Source organism: Pseudopodoces humilis, chromosome 20 (assembly GCF_049639895.1).
Source record: "Pseudopodoces humilis isolate 2021_Gansu_Grassland_sample_001 chromosome 20, ASM4963989v1, whole genome shotgun sequence".
Classification (NCBI taxonomy): domain Eukaryota; kingdom Metazoa; phylum Chordata; class Aves; order Passeriformes; family Paridae; genus Pseudopodoces; species Pseudopodoces humilis.
In genome coordinates, this window is record NC_142219.1 from 984,261 (window position 1) to 998,496 (window position 14,236).

A 14,236-nucleotide genomic window follows, 5' to 3' on the forward strand; every position below is an offset into this window, starting at 1 on the left:
TACACTCTGTGCTACCACAGCGCAGGGTTTTTGCTCCAGCACTGCGTTTCTCACTCCTCTGCTGCTGTCTGTTGCAGCTCCACGCTGTGAAAGCCTTCTCCCCCTCAGGGACACCTGTGTTCTCCCAGGAGGAGCCACGCAATCAAGGAATGACTGAAGGAATGGATCAACAGCAGGAGCTGCCCAGGCCAGCAGCGAGTTCTGGAGGCACGAGGATGAAGAAGAAGAAGATGGATTGTGGCACTGCCCTGCCCTGTGCCTGCCTGAGCTGCTCCTGCCATCCATCATCATCACCACGCTGCCTGGGCAGGGGAAGGGCTTCACCACGGGACGGGCAGAGCAGGGAAAACCTTCCCCACATCCCCATTCTCCCTCCAGAAAGTGGCTTAAATCATCTTCCGGGGCAGTGGGGGCAGCTCTGCACAGAGGAGCCCCGCCCTGAGGAAAGAGAGGTTAATTTGTCAAGCCGTGTAAAGCATTTTAATTACAATTCATATAACATGTATAAATAAATATTACATTCTTTCAGTCTACAATGCATACTAGGCATATCTTGTTAAAATGTCCATCTATGTTATTGGGTGGCAGGATTGACTTTGTCCAAGTAAAAAAAAACAAAACAAACTACGGAGTTTAGTAATTAAAAAACCCAAAAGAACAAAACACATGGCAAAGACAGGACGATGCAAGTGCTTCTGGCTAACAGTCAGGACATAATACTGATTTCCAAAGGCTGGCTCTACCACCTCCTTTTAGTCAGGAGAGGTTTGGGAGGACAGTGGTTTCCTCATCGAGTGGATTTTGATCTGTGTCCTCCATGAATGTGAACTGGCACTGAGTCAAAGCAGTTCTGCCAGTTCACATCACTAATTAAATCTCTATTTTGTATTTGCTTCTGATTTATTACTGGGCTGGTATTTGTTTATGCAAAACATCAGATTTACAATCTAGTCAAAACCTTTCAGTCTTAGCTGGTCCAATGGCAAAAAAAAAAAAAAAATAAATCTATAAAATAGCTCCAGCTATTTCTTGATGTTGCTTCAGCAATATTTCCCTCCCTCCCAACGGTGTGCCCAGAGGCCAGCTCTCCCAGTACAAGGGAATAAAAGTTTGGGGGCAATCAGGGTCTTTCTGTCAATTCTTCTTCTTGCTTTCGGAGCTTGATGAGAGTTGGTGACATCAGAAGAAACAGAAAATTACAGCACACAATTGTGAATTCATGAACCTGGCAATAAAAACCCCAAACCCAAAGAACCCGAGTGCAGGCTCCGTGTCTGGCCTGTGAAGGTCTCAGTTCCAGGGACATTTCTGATGCACCAGTGGGGCACTCCCATTGCTTGGTACTTGTGGAAGCCAACAAAAACAAAAACCAGCACCTTCTTCCCTTGCTGAAACGCAGGAACTTTGGTTGTGGAAATTTAAAATGGGCAACTAAACAAACAATCCAAACCTGAAAGGAGAATGAAAACTCTTCCAAACACAACATCCTTGTAGCTAGGGTGAAATGGAGGCTCAGGCTTCCAGAAGAGACACCACGTGGAAATTATCAGTCAGTATTTATCCCCTGAATTCTTTAAATAACAGGAGACTGTTTACAGCTAACTTAGAAACAGCATGTTCCTGGCCCACTGTGAACTTACTGAATTTTAAATTTTCCTGTTTTCAAGATATTTAAAAGAAAAATACAAGAGGGAAAATGATTCCGCTTCAATTTACAAGAAAAATGGAAAAATAAAAATGAAAATACCAGGTGATTTCTTCCTCCTTCACACGTAGTGCCGAAGACACATCTTCATTTCAGCCAAAGGAATGAAAAGAAATGGCTTGAGTACCAATATAAAAAGTCTCCCTGTGGGTCATATGTCCATAACTGTGATGTTTTATTGGAACCAGAACAAGTTATTGTTTGCCTCTTGTTCTTTTCATGCTCTTATATTCTCTCATTTTTTTACAGATATTTTTGGTACTGTGAAATATTACTATCATTATTATTTGTATGACCCATAAAACGAATTTTCACAACCTCATCTTGCCCAGTTCATCATATTGGTCATACCATTTCCTTGTTCCTTTCTGCTATTTGTATTCCACTTCCTAAATCCACGAGTAGCAGAATAAACCACTGGGGGAAAAAAAAACAAAACAAAACAAAAACCCCACAACAAAAAAGCCCAACAAAACGAAGTGAAAAACAAAAACAAACCACGGAGAGTTTGGCAAATTTCTTTCCCTGATTATAAAAACTGCCTCATCATTTCTCCTGGCGATCCCTTCCCCTCCCCGTGCCCATCCCAATATATACTGTAGAACTGAAGGCATCAAGGTGTGGTTAAACCCAAACAAAACCCCGGCAGGGAGCTACGCTTTGTCTTTGAACTTCCCCACGTAGTTTCGTAGCTCTTTGGAGTCCCCCAGCTCCATGTCCTGGCACACCCACTTAATGTCATCGTCACTGCTGAGGATGGAGTTGACGGTGGGGCGGCCGTCATCGGGCGGGATGGTGGTGAACGTGGTGAACTTCACCCGCTTCCTCTTGGACGTGGGCGAGTGCAAAGGCTCCACCTTGTGCTCCTTGCCCAGCCTCCCCCCCGGGTCTGCGGCCCTGTGGAGCTGGCTCTGAGTGTTCTTCTGGGCGCTGCCGTTCAGCAGCTGGTTGCTCTCCTCGCTCGCCGAGCCCCGGTCGATGATGGTGGTGTGCTCGTCCTGCTGAGGCGACGCGTCTGCCGCGTTCTCCAGCAGTTCTGCCTCGTTGCCCAGCCACACCCAGTCGTGGGAGTGCGTCATGGTGGTCTGTCCTTCCACCAGGACCTGCTTGTGGCGGTACTTGAGTGCAAATGTTGCACAGTTGATGAGGAACACCAGGATGGCGAGGCAGAAGACGCCCAGCAGAGCGTACATCCCGATCTCCAGGTCGCTGAGGCCCCGGGGTGTCTGCACCAGGTCGTTGTCCTCCATGCCAGCACCGCCTTTGGGCAGGTCCACCTGGGCGGGGAAGTTGGTGAAGTCAATGGGGATGTTCTGCAGCTGGCTGTCGTCCGAGAGCTTGCCGCCGTCCAGCCGGTTGTTTTTGACGACTTTATTTTTGAGGATGGACTTTGCCGTGGTGCTGACCTTCCTGAGGGGCCCCTCGTCCCTCTCTGCCGAGGAGCTCCCGTAGTAGCGCCCGTCCTGCCCGTGGCGCTCCTGCTCCGAGCCCTTGTGGCGCCGGTCGCTCGCGTGGTTCTCGATCTCGTCCGCGTCGTAATCGCCGCCCGCGTCCGCGTCCGCGTCGTTCTGCCCGAACTTCACCTTGATGCTGCCGCTCCCCACGGCCAGCACGCTTTTCCTCTTGGACTTCTGGCAGGCCTCAGAGATCATCATGTCCACCTTGATCAGCGCTCCCTGGCCCTCGCCCTCCGCTGCCACAACGGGCCACTTCAGGGCAGGGCTGTGGCGGACGGAGACCACGGCCTCGTCCAGCGACACGGCCGACAGGGAGAAGTCCTTGGGGTCGTAAATGTCCAGTGGAGTAACAGAGCTGTCACTGAACTGGATCCAGGTGCTTACCACAGCTTCCTGAAAGGACAGGGAGATGGTTAAAGACAATAAACCAGCCCGAGCCGCTGCAGCTCATCCATCTCTCAGCTCTGACCGGCAGCTGAGGAAACGGGCCACGGTGACTGCGCTGCGTTCAAAGCACAGCAAGCCTCGACTGATGGGGCAGGAAACTGGCCACATCCGTCACTAAGGGCTCCACTGTTACCCTCCTGCAAATGCTTTTGCACAAGGACATAGAAAATAGTTGATCTGAGGTGTCTTTATTACCAAAGTACCCATTAGCAAGCTACAATTTTACAAGCTCTGGAAGGAAAGTCATTCCTGTCGTACAAAAGCCGAAAAAGGCAAATCACAAAAATTACCGGAGGCACTTGACAGAACACTTATTTTCCTCATGTTCCACATGCACAGGTGTCATGAGGAGCTGTCAAATTAAGGCAATAAGTATCTTAGCAGGAGTAAGGAGCCACCACAGTATCCTGGGAATGGCTGGAGCAGATTCAGAAGATTCATCTGAAAGAAAAAGACTCGCAGAACAATTGCCATTTTGCTGGAGAAAGGTTTGTTTAAAGTGAACACATTTTATCCTTGAGACAATTAAAAAGTCCACCAAATTCCTGTGTCAGTAAGAGGAGGATGGGGATTCTGGCATGATCTCTACAATAAAAATACAAATGGTCTGGATTTAATTGGTCTGTCTTTGTGCTCTGCAGGTAGCACTGTCAGAAGTCATCATTAGAAGCAAACACAAAGCCAGAGGTCAGCTCTTTGCCAAGTGAAATCCTATCCAGATGACACAGATATTTACTTCTCCACATCTCAATAGCTTTCTTTGCAGGACATTTCTTTAATTTTTCATTTGCTCTATGTCTTGCCTGTGCAGCCAGCAGACGGCCAGGCAGATTGCCAGAGTGCAACTTCCCACAAAAGTGAAGCTCTTTCCTTCTCACACTTAAACCACAAATGGCTTTAATAACTTCACACTTGGGTACATCAGAACAACTGGGCTGAAAAATCAGCACCGGGGAAAAACATTGCCACCCTGTTAATGTCCAGTCATAACACAAATTTACAACTTAATATGGTTTTCAATTGGCTGCAATTTGTTATGCTGTGGTTATAAACAAAGAGAATTGCTACCCTTCCAGCTGAATTTAAAGCTTTTCAATGAAAACAGTAAGAGGCATTTAGCTGGGCAGAAGGTTGGGCTGTACTGGATATTTGATTTCCAAAGCACTGTCAGCAAGTACTTGAGGGACTGAAAGAAGAAAAATAAGTTGTGGCACAACAGGAAAGAAGACAAAGTTCTTGGTGATTCAAATTTACTTCAAAGAGCTGAAATGGAGCCAGGGTAACTCAGAAGCTGGGAAGGGTGAACTGCATAAGGAAATTAAAACATCTGATCTTTCATTAGAGAAATAACCCTGAAATAGCTGAACAGACAAACACAGAGCTGCAGGGCACAGCTCGAATTTCTATCACAGAAATCTATAGCAGAGCAACCCTGGTCACAGGAAAGCAAAGGGTTTTTTTTAATGGATATGTGCAGAGATTCACCTCCTCAGGCAGTTCAGCACCCTGCTGCCTGCCTTCTCCCCAAAACCAAGGTCAGCCTCACGTGCCACTGGGGAAAGCACGCTGGCTTTTCATCACCCTGAGCCAGGGAAAACACCAGCATCACTTCCAGCACATCATCAGTGCCCTGTAAGATCCACTCCAGGTAGGGCTGGAAACGGTGGCACCACAGCTCCACATCTCTGCCAGGGGATTCACGGCACTAAATCCTTTGTGCATCTGGACAAAGTTGCCAGCAACTTCAAAGCAACTTTTATTCTTTACGCCACTGCTCTACAATTCTGCATTCCTGGTTTTACGAAGCAGAGACAGAAAAATGAGATGGCAGTCAGCTGAAATTTGCAGGCCCACGTGTGATTTACTGTAGATAACAGAGGTGTGCACTGGCTTAGCCATTATTTTCTACCAGAACTGATGTTTTTTATTTCCAAGAGAATTTCTTCATAGGAGGAACCAATTTTTTTCACAAAACAACGTTGTCATGCCCATAGTATGGACAACATTAATTAGAAGGGAAAGAAAACAAATGAGAGAAAGAGGGAGAGAGTTTAAAATCCTGCCAAAATATATTGTATCAGCCCAAACATTCTATTTGGCAAGAGATCATCTCCTCTCATTCACATCATTAAAGGAAAGCCAAAGGCAGGGCAAGGAAGTGAATTTCCCAAATGATTATAAATTCTGAAAAGCTAAAAAGAAAAGAAGAGAGAAAAAGGAAATGATTTAGTGCCATGTCCTTAAAGGAGCTGTTTCTGCAAATCCTGTGTACCACATCAATAAATCCCCTCCAAATCTGTGACAAGGTCCTCCAGTTACTCTCACAAGATGAAGATGGATTGGAGCCTTCTCACCTGCAAAGTTGCTGCCCCTCGTCTCATGCCCTCAACTCTGAGGTGACAAATGTCCTTGCTCTTTAATTATCAAGCATAAACAAAGAGTTTGAGGGATTATCTTGCTTTCCAGCCTTTCTTTTCCCCCACTTTTCCTCTCTCTTCCCTTCACACACACACAGAGTGCTCAGCTGCAGAACAATGACCCACAGGGATGATTTGCAGCGCTGTGATGTGAAGTGAGTCAGAGAATGTTCATTAGGTCATGTTAATGACAGCAAAATCCAGCCCAGAGATGGAGAAACTGCTTCCCACAACCACTGTTGATTATCACCAGGCTTTCCTTAAGCACATAAAAAGCTTTATCAAGACGTATTTTGTCTAAATTCTCCCTTGTGCCTTTGCTGTTCTCTCCCCCCATTACAGGTGTCATTTCAGCTCTTGACCTGTGGCAGTTCCACCGCCTTCTCTGCCCTTGAATTACACTGTGGCTTATCAGCCCAAAGATACCATTTGATAAACCTTCTGGGATAAACTGCTTGCATTTTAGAGAATTCTGCTGCTTAGAAACACAGATCAGGATATTTGATTTTATTCCATGCTCAGAATAAAGCGGCCTTTTATTGGTCTTCATTCACCATAGCACCAATAAAAGTATTTGTGAATAAACCCTCAATTGCTGGGGTCAGCTGCAAGGGTCCTGGAGTGAGGCAGGACATCAGAGGAAAGAAATGGTTGGCTCTGCAGAAAACAAATACATCCCTCCCCCAAATAAAGGCAAAGGAATACTGTTCTCAGCAGCTCCTCTTAGACCAGCTCTGATTGTTCTGTCTGGGGACTTGAATGCTGGAATGGATTTCCCTAACAATTTTATCTCATGAAATATCAAAGTATTACATGTGCATTTATTTTTAAGCCTGTGGCTTGTGTAGTAAAGATTGGGCTTGATCGTTATGATGTGGAAATGAAAGGCAGCCAAGACTCAGATCTTAATTCAAACCATGCATTCCCCCACTGTGTATTTCTCTCTTTCCTTTTTGTCCAATCTGCTAATGTGACATTCCTTTCCAGTGGGAATTTGCTTGTATTTGCAAGGGAAGAATTCAGATTCTTATCTAACAATGCACCCCTTCTCCCTTTCCCATGCTGCTGAATTCCTTTGTCGTTCCTGTGAGCCATTCCATTGCTCTGTCAGCCCAAAGAAGATATAAATACAACTGAAGTGTAACTTACACTGCCAGGATGGGGTAATGAACCCACACCATAAAACCCCTCCTAATATCTGTTACTAACTGTGAGATGTCAGTGCATTGTCAGGCACGAAGGCCACGAGCTGGACCAGAGCATCCCAAGAGCAGGGACAGGGCAGTGACCCCAGGCTGTTCTCCTGACCAAGGGTGCTGGGCACCCTCCCCTCCCAGCAGAGGGGGAGCAGCCAGCCCCAGTCCCAGCCCCAGCCCCAGCCCCAGCCCCAGCCCCAGTCCCAGCTCCAGCCCCAGCCCCAGCCCCAGCCCCAGCTCCAGTCCCAGCTCCAGTCCCAGCCCCAGCTCCAGTCCCAGCCCCAGCTCCAGTCCCAGCTCCAGCCCCAGCTCCAGTCCCAGCCCCAGCTCCAGTCCCAGCCCCAGCCCCAGCCCCAGCCCCAGTCCCAGCTCCAGCCCCAGCCCCAGTCCCAGCTCCAGCCCCAGTCCCAGCCCCAGCTCCAGTCCCAGCCCCAGCTCCAGTCCCAGCCCCAGCTCCAGTCCCAGCTCCAGCCCCAGCCCCAGCCCCAGCTCCAGCCCCAGCTCCAGCCCCAGCCCCAGCCCCAGTCCCAGCTCCAGCCCCAGTCCCAGCTCCAGCCCCAGCCCCAGCCCCAGTCCCAGCTCCAGCCCCAGTCCCAGCTCCAGCCCCAGCCCCAGTCCCAGCCCCAGTCCCAGCTCCAGCTCCAGCCCCAGCCCCAGTCCCAGTCCCAGCCCCAGCTCCAGCCCCAGCCCCAGCCCCAGCCCCAGCCCCAGCCCCAGTCCCAGCCCCAGGGCTGGATCCGGATCCCCAGGCTTTGGAAACACCAGAACCCGGCTTCTGGTTCTGGACAGCACCAGCACTGCTCCTCTGGCCTGAGAAAATGTCTGCAGCTCCCCAGTAGCACTGAGGGATACATCAATGCACAGAGCTCTTTATTAGAGGCTCGTTTCTTCTTTCTTCACTGACCCATTTCAGCTCATTAGACCTCGTGAAAACCCTACAGTGACAAAAAATCTTGAGAGGACTGGGAGTTTCCCTGCAGAGCCAGCTGAGCTTTGGGAGGCCTCGAAGCTCACATAGATCAGAAAACACTTAAACACTGGAGGTTTTATTTTGTTTACATTTTGGAGAAGCCTTTAAGATGACAGTGTTGATTTAACAACCATCAGCAAGCCAAATGGAACAGCTTTCCTACCTGAGCAGATGGCCACCAAAAATAGATTACTCACAGCTACAGTTTCCAAATTTTCTGAAGATACTTCATCTTTGATAATTAAAAGTTGGGCAACCTGTGTCTATTTTTTAGGCACCTAAATCACTGATCCACTTTTCAGAGCCCATGAATTCCCTATTGATTAAAAAATAATATACGGGCTCAGCATCCCTCAAGGTCACCTTGTCACAGCAAGTCATTAGTTGCTCAGCTACAGATAAAGGTATCTCACTTAAAGCATCCAAGGTAAAACAATATTGGCTTATCTTCTTTAGAGTGCTTTGTATTTATGGAGAAACTGCCAACTTTTCAGGACTTATGTTTTGGCTGCTTTGTGCTTCGTGTGGTCATTATAACTAAATAATCCAGTCATTATAGACACTGAAAGAAAGCCACAGCAAGAATTCTGGATTTTGTTTTTCAGTTGCATCAGTAAGGTTTTCATGAGTTATTTGGTTCTTTTTATAAACTTGTACTTAAATAATGAAGTCCTCACAATGTTCAAGTACAGCCTTAGTCCTGGGCTGTCTCCTTGGAAAAAACCCTCTTTCAAAAGGGCTTGATTTTCAGAAAACACTCAGCATTTGCCTTCAAAATTCCAGCTCAGTCAGGATCTCAGCTGATGCACTCCAAATCATGAGTCACTTTTTGCAAAATTTAGCCACAAACATTCCCACATTTGCATTAAATTTTCTAAGGGAAAGTGACTTTAATGTTATATCCTTCATTCAAACTGCAAATGAAAGGAAAAGATGTCTGTGTCTCTATAGGTCACTCCTACGCCATTTCCTTCCATTTATTTCCCAGTGTGGAATCTATTCCTGTCTCGTTTTCTGCTGATGGAGATGCACTGCTCAGAACCAGGGCCTGAAGGGAAGAAATGACCAGGCAGTTCCAGAGAATCTGCAGAGGAAAGCACTTAACATGGACACGGACTACACCTGAAGAATAAATTCTAACCTTGCTATGGATTACCATCTGTACCTTCCACTGATAAAATGCTGCCCCTGGAGTAAATTCAGAGTGTGCATTACCTGCTTAGGAGTGTGCAGCAGCTCTTGGGCGACGGCTGTGGCCACAATGGCCCTGCTGGTGGCTGCACTGGGCTGCAGGAAGAGAGAAAGCCCAGACACCAGCTGCACCCCCAGGTCTGTGATGGTCACTTTGTCATCCAGCACAGTCACTGTCTTCTCTGCCAGGATGGAGTCAGACAGAGGAGACAAAACCTTTGGAGAAACACACAAGAATCGACTTAGGAAAAGGCTGATCAATTAATGCAACCTCTCTTAAGGTCATCATCCCTTCTTGTCTCCAAAGCTTTATGCACAGAAATGAAGAGCACATGGAAAAGGGAGCCTGATTTCATCAGCAGGGTCAGAAAACCTGAGTGGAGAGCTTATGGCTGAGAGCCATCCACGACTGGGAGCTGTCCTATCCCAGTGGTGCTATTGGGGCATTATTGCTGTTATAATGGCATTATTTCACCACAAGAGTGGATTTAAAATTCACTTCTGTTATTCTGTCTTCCCACTCATGTGGATGAGCTCATTAAACCTCCCAACTGCTTCAAAGGGAAGTTACCAGCCTAGGATTTGTCCTTCATCTCTAGGCTTGGAAATTCTTGTTCCTCCAGATTTTTCTGTTTCTGATGGAACATCGAGACAGTAGAAGATCCTCCCCTTTGCTGAGACTAAGGGCCATGCTGCTCTCTAGGGAACTATGGATAGCCAGTTCTGTCTTCTCCACCTTCCTCACACCCACAGATGAGCTCTGGTCACCCTCCATGCTTTAGTGTTTAACCCCTGAGGCTCTGGGAGGGCCTGGCAGTGTGTGCCAGCCCCAGGCTGAGCCCAGCAGCCCTGCCCACAGCAGTACCTGCATGGTGGTCATCCCCACTTCCCGGCCCACCAGGATCCTGCCCTCCTGCAGCTTGGCAATGTGAGGATCCTCCAGCTTCATGAAGTCCCTGACCAGGTCTGTGATGTCGAAGTGCCAGTCGGAGCCCAGCAGGAAGCTGAGCTGCCCCCAGGGGCCCGAGTCCTCGGCCACGAACTGCGTCAGCACCCTGACCATGGCGTGCTGGTACTGCAGGGTGCAGCCCCTGCCCCTGCGCTCGTCCTCGTCCTCGTCATCGCTGTCCCTGGTGGGCCTGGTGCCAGGAGAGAACAAAGCACAGAGAAATGGGCTGGAGAACAGCAGTGACAGCTGACACTGGAGTGCTAACGGGGAGTGCCCCCTCGCTCAGAGCCCTCCCTTCTGGAGTTCTGGACTGCCCTTGGCCACCTGACATGATGAAGGACCACACTCCTGGACTGTGCCACTTTTCCATCTGTGCTGCCATCTCCAAACAACAGCTCTGCCAGTGGCCCTTTCCAGAGTCCCACACTGGATTTTGCTGCCCGAGACAGACACGCACAGGAGCAGAAGTCCCACAGCTTTTAAAGCTTTATTTTATGTGCAGGTGCCCGGTGCAGAGCTGGGGCTTCCAGCGCTGCTCCTTTAGGGAACACTCCTTTCACAGATCACCCAGGAGAGGCACAGACTCACACCCACCTTTTGTTGGAAACAACGGGGACCCTCCAGCCTTTGATCTGGCTGAGCTCAGTGTCAGAAATGTCGATCTGGAGGGGCAGGCGTGGCACCCACACCGTCATCTGCAGGGGAGCGCTCAGGTACTGATAGGTGAAGTTCACCAGAGCATTCACCTTGCCTTTCATCTCCTTGCCGTTGACAAAAACATAGTCACACCTGTCAGAAACCTGAGAGGGGCAAGAGACAGGGGAAGGAGCAAAGGTGATCACTGTGACAAGCTCCAAGAGTAACCCCCAAACCAGCAGAAAAGGCTCCCTTCTCCTTATGCCTGTTAATGATGGCCTTTTCCAGCGGGAGCAGCTGAACACAAAACCCTTCCCTGGCTCAGGAGGCACAATTATGCTGGAGATGCCTAAAGACTGGACGCTATTTGTGAAGCCTGCGGTTGATTTTCTGTCTGCGATGCAGTGAGCTACAAACCCATGGCAGTGCTGGGGAATTCTTAATGAGCAAAGCTCCTTCCCAGCCTGGTCAAGAGGAACCCAGCAAAGCCAAACTGGTCTCCACAGGGGCAAGCAGCCAATCCAAGCTCTACCCTGAAGATGACCCCCACTGGGGAGTGATGCTGCTTTCCAGACTGGCTCTGCAGTAGATTTCACCCACTGAAGAGTAACAGAAGTCGACTCATTTCCTCTGCAATAAACATTATCTGTTTATAAATGTTTACATTTTGATTAAAGCTGTAAAGTATTTCTAAACACTACAGCAGATTTATCATTAATATGTAAATGCTGTCCTGAAATATAAGCAAGCATTATCACAGCCATGTAAGAGTTATATCAGTAATCACTTCTTTAATCAGTGTTGTAATTTACAGACCATTGAGTTTTCTCATTTATTATGTTACTGAGTACTAGTGATAAAATCACTCCTGGATATATAAATCATTAAGAGAGATGCAGATAGTATGAAGTGACTCCATGTGATAAAGTCATTGTCATTTCTATTCCTAAAGGTGTCATAAATGTCTGGGGAAATCCTGTGGCACATTAATCATACATTAAGTGGTGAGCAATGGGAGCTGTTACATTACTAAATGAGCTGGTATGTCTGCAGAAATTAACAGCAAACCCAGCACATCCCAGCTCCTGCTCTTGCTCCCATCCTGTCACAATTCTATTTCATCACCCCTAACGAGCACCGGTAATGGTGGAAATGCATGTCCCCACCTGAACATATATTTATATTATCATCTGCTCCCTTTTATCCATCCCCAATAGCGTTTTATCCAAATGAAGATTATCAGCTGGCAGGGCTGATGTCCCCAGCCCAATCCAACAGATGGATGTCCCCTGTGACCACAGATGCAGAGCTGAACTGCTCCTGGTGTGACACACACCCCCTGTTTGTGTCCTCTCTTGGGTTTAGGCACTGCAGAAACTTCAGAGAACAAAATACAAACACTTCTCTGCCTCATTCCCTCGCTGGGTTATGCTCTAACAGCTCTGCTGACTGAAGCACTACCATGTGCTGCCATACCTGACCCATCCCTCTCCCCAGGCTTCTCCCTCAGACCACCTGAAGAGAAGAAGCCTGAAGGGGGCAGAAACATCTTCATTTTAGCACTGTGAATGGCATGGCCTAATTTTCCATCTATTAACTCGAATGGCAGTACAGGAAAAGGTTTAGTTCACAGCAGGCTGTTTCAGAATGACTGTTTGCTCTAATCTAAAAGCACTGAGCAGCAGAGGCCGTGAGGAACCCAACCACATGTGTAACACCCCACACAACAGCAGGCAGGTATTCAGAACACACCCCTAGATGGGCTGCTTGTTCTTCCTGTGCTGTCTGCAGCAGCTTCACCCTGCGAGAGGAATCATCCAGACTGTTTCTCATCAAACAGCTCCAGCTGCAGGCAAGCAAGGGCTGCGTGTCAGAAGCCACAGCCCCAGGCTCCTGCCCAGGGAGCTGTTTGTGCCTAGAGCAGTGAGCAGCCCCTGGGACACTCCAGGGACACTCAGCCCCTGTGTCCATCCCAGCTCTGGGACATTCCACAAAGCAGCTTCAGAGAAAGCTCTTGAGCCTTGTTTTCCTTTGAGCACGACTGTTTGGGAGGCTTGGCAGCAAAATCCAACTGAACTCTGCTTGGAGCAACAGCCACTGCTGTCCTGAACTTTCTTCTGCTTATTTATGCATCATGCAAAGCCCTTGCTCGTGCAGATAAAAGATTTCAGACAACATGCTCAGCTTCAGACTGGCCAGGTCTGGTGCAGATGTATGATTTTATATTGTCTAAAGCTCAGTGTTGTCAGTAACTGAACAAATCTAACTGTTGGGAAAAGAAAAAGAATAACAACAGGAGCAAAACTGCAATTCCAAAATGGTTCTGGGCTGAGATCCAATCTCCATCTGTATTTGGAAAGCTGCTATCAGCCTTCATGGGTATGCCACAAACAAATGGCTGAACAAGTGGACACAGCAGCCTAAGGAGGCACCAGCAAGCCTTTCAAAGTCTCCAGTTGGTATTTATTACTGGACATGCATCAGCAGCACTGGCAGCTCTTTAGGAGCTGCATTGTGAAAAACATTCTTCTCTTCCCCAGGAACCAGCACTGCTCATGTCCCTACACATCCTGCTCTGCTCTTTCCTTTTTTTTTTTTTAAATTAAAAATGCATATTTGTTTAATAGTTTTTGATAGAAGTACTTTTCTGCTTTCCTCCAGGCTTTTGCCAACGCTTCTGGCAGGTCAGGGAACATCATGGACAATCTCTCAGCTGTGGGTCCTGCCCACTCCAGGCCAGGGAAGTTTCTAACAGAAGCTGGAGATGGTGAGCAGTGAGGTGTCTCTCATCTCCTGTAGTATTTATGCTTTTACTATGAAAACATCCTCCCTCTGAAAGTGCTTTTTATCTCTGGCATCAGAAGAAGTGAGCAATGATGAAGGGAAAGCCTGCTCAGCCACCACCTTTAAGTGATTGGGTTTTTTCTTTCCTGCTTAGCAGATCAGCAAGAAGTTTTGCATTTTAAAGAGCTCTCTGATGCTATTTCAGCAGTTTCTTTCATTATTAAGCTGCATTCAGCTACTTTTCCCTTTTTTCTGTTTTCCTAACTTCTTTCTCCAGATTAAAACTAAAATAAAGAAGCAGACAGCAAAAGACAGGGCTAAGCACAATTCCCTGGAGGCTTTTTCTTTGTCTTTTTCCTGGCATTATATTTTTGTGCCCCCTTGTAACAAAGGCCATTGCCTTTCCAGATGACTTGGACAGATTCTCTCTGCAACAAATCACATTTTATTGAGCTGACAGAGAAAACTGCTGCCTGGAAATCAA

At 47.7% G+C, this 14,236-nt stretch overlaps 1 protein-coding gene across 2 annotated transcripts in view; it reads right to left on the minus strand.

Annotated features, from left to right (window-relative positions):
* Positions 1-2,358: 2,358 nt before the first annotated feature.
* The window catches only part of TMEM132C (transmembrane protein 132C), a 166,636-nt gene continuing 154,758 nt past the window's right edge, over positions 2,359-14,236 (minus strand). For both annotated transcript variants that reach the window (XM_088064946.1, XM_088064947.1), the window contains exons 6-9: positions 10,927-11,132; positions 10,249-10,522; positions 9,408-9,599; positions 2,359-3,555 (exon numbers count right to left, since the gene is read on the minus strand). In XM_088064946.1, coding sequence (XP_087921072.1) covers positions 2,359-3,555; positions 9,408-9,599; positions 10,249-10,522; positions 10,927-11,132 — 1,869 coding nt within the window. The remainder of the gene's footprint in view (positions 3,556-9,407; positions 9,600-10,248; positions 10,523-10,926; positions 11,133-14,236) is intronic.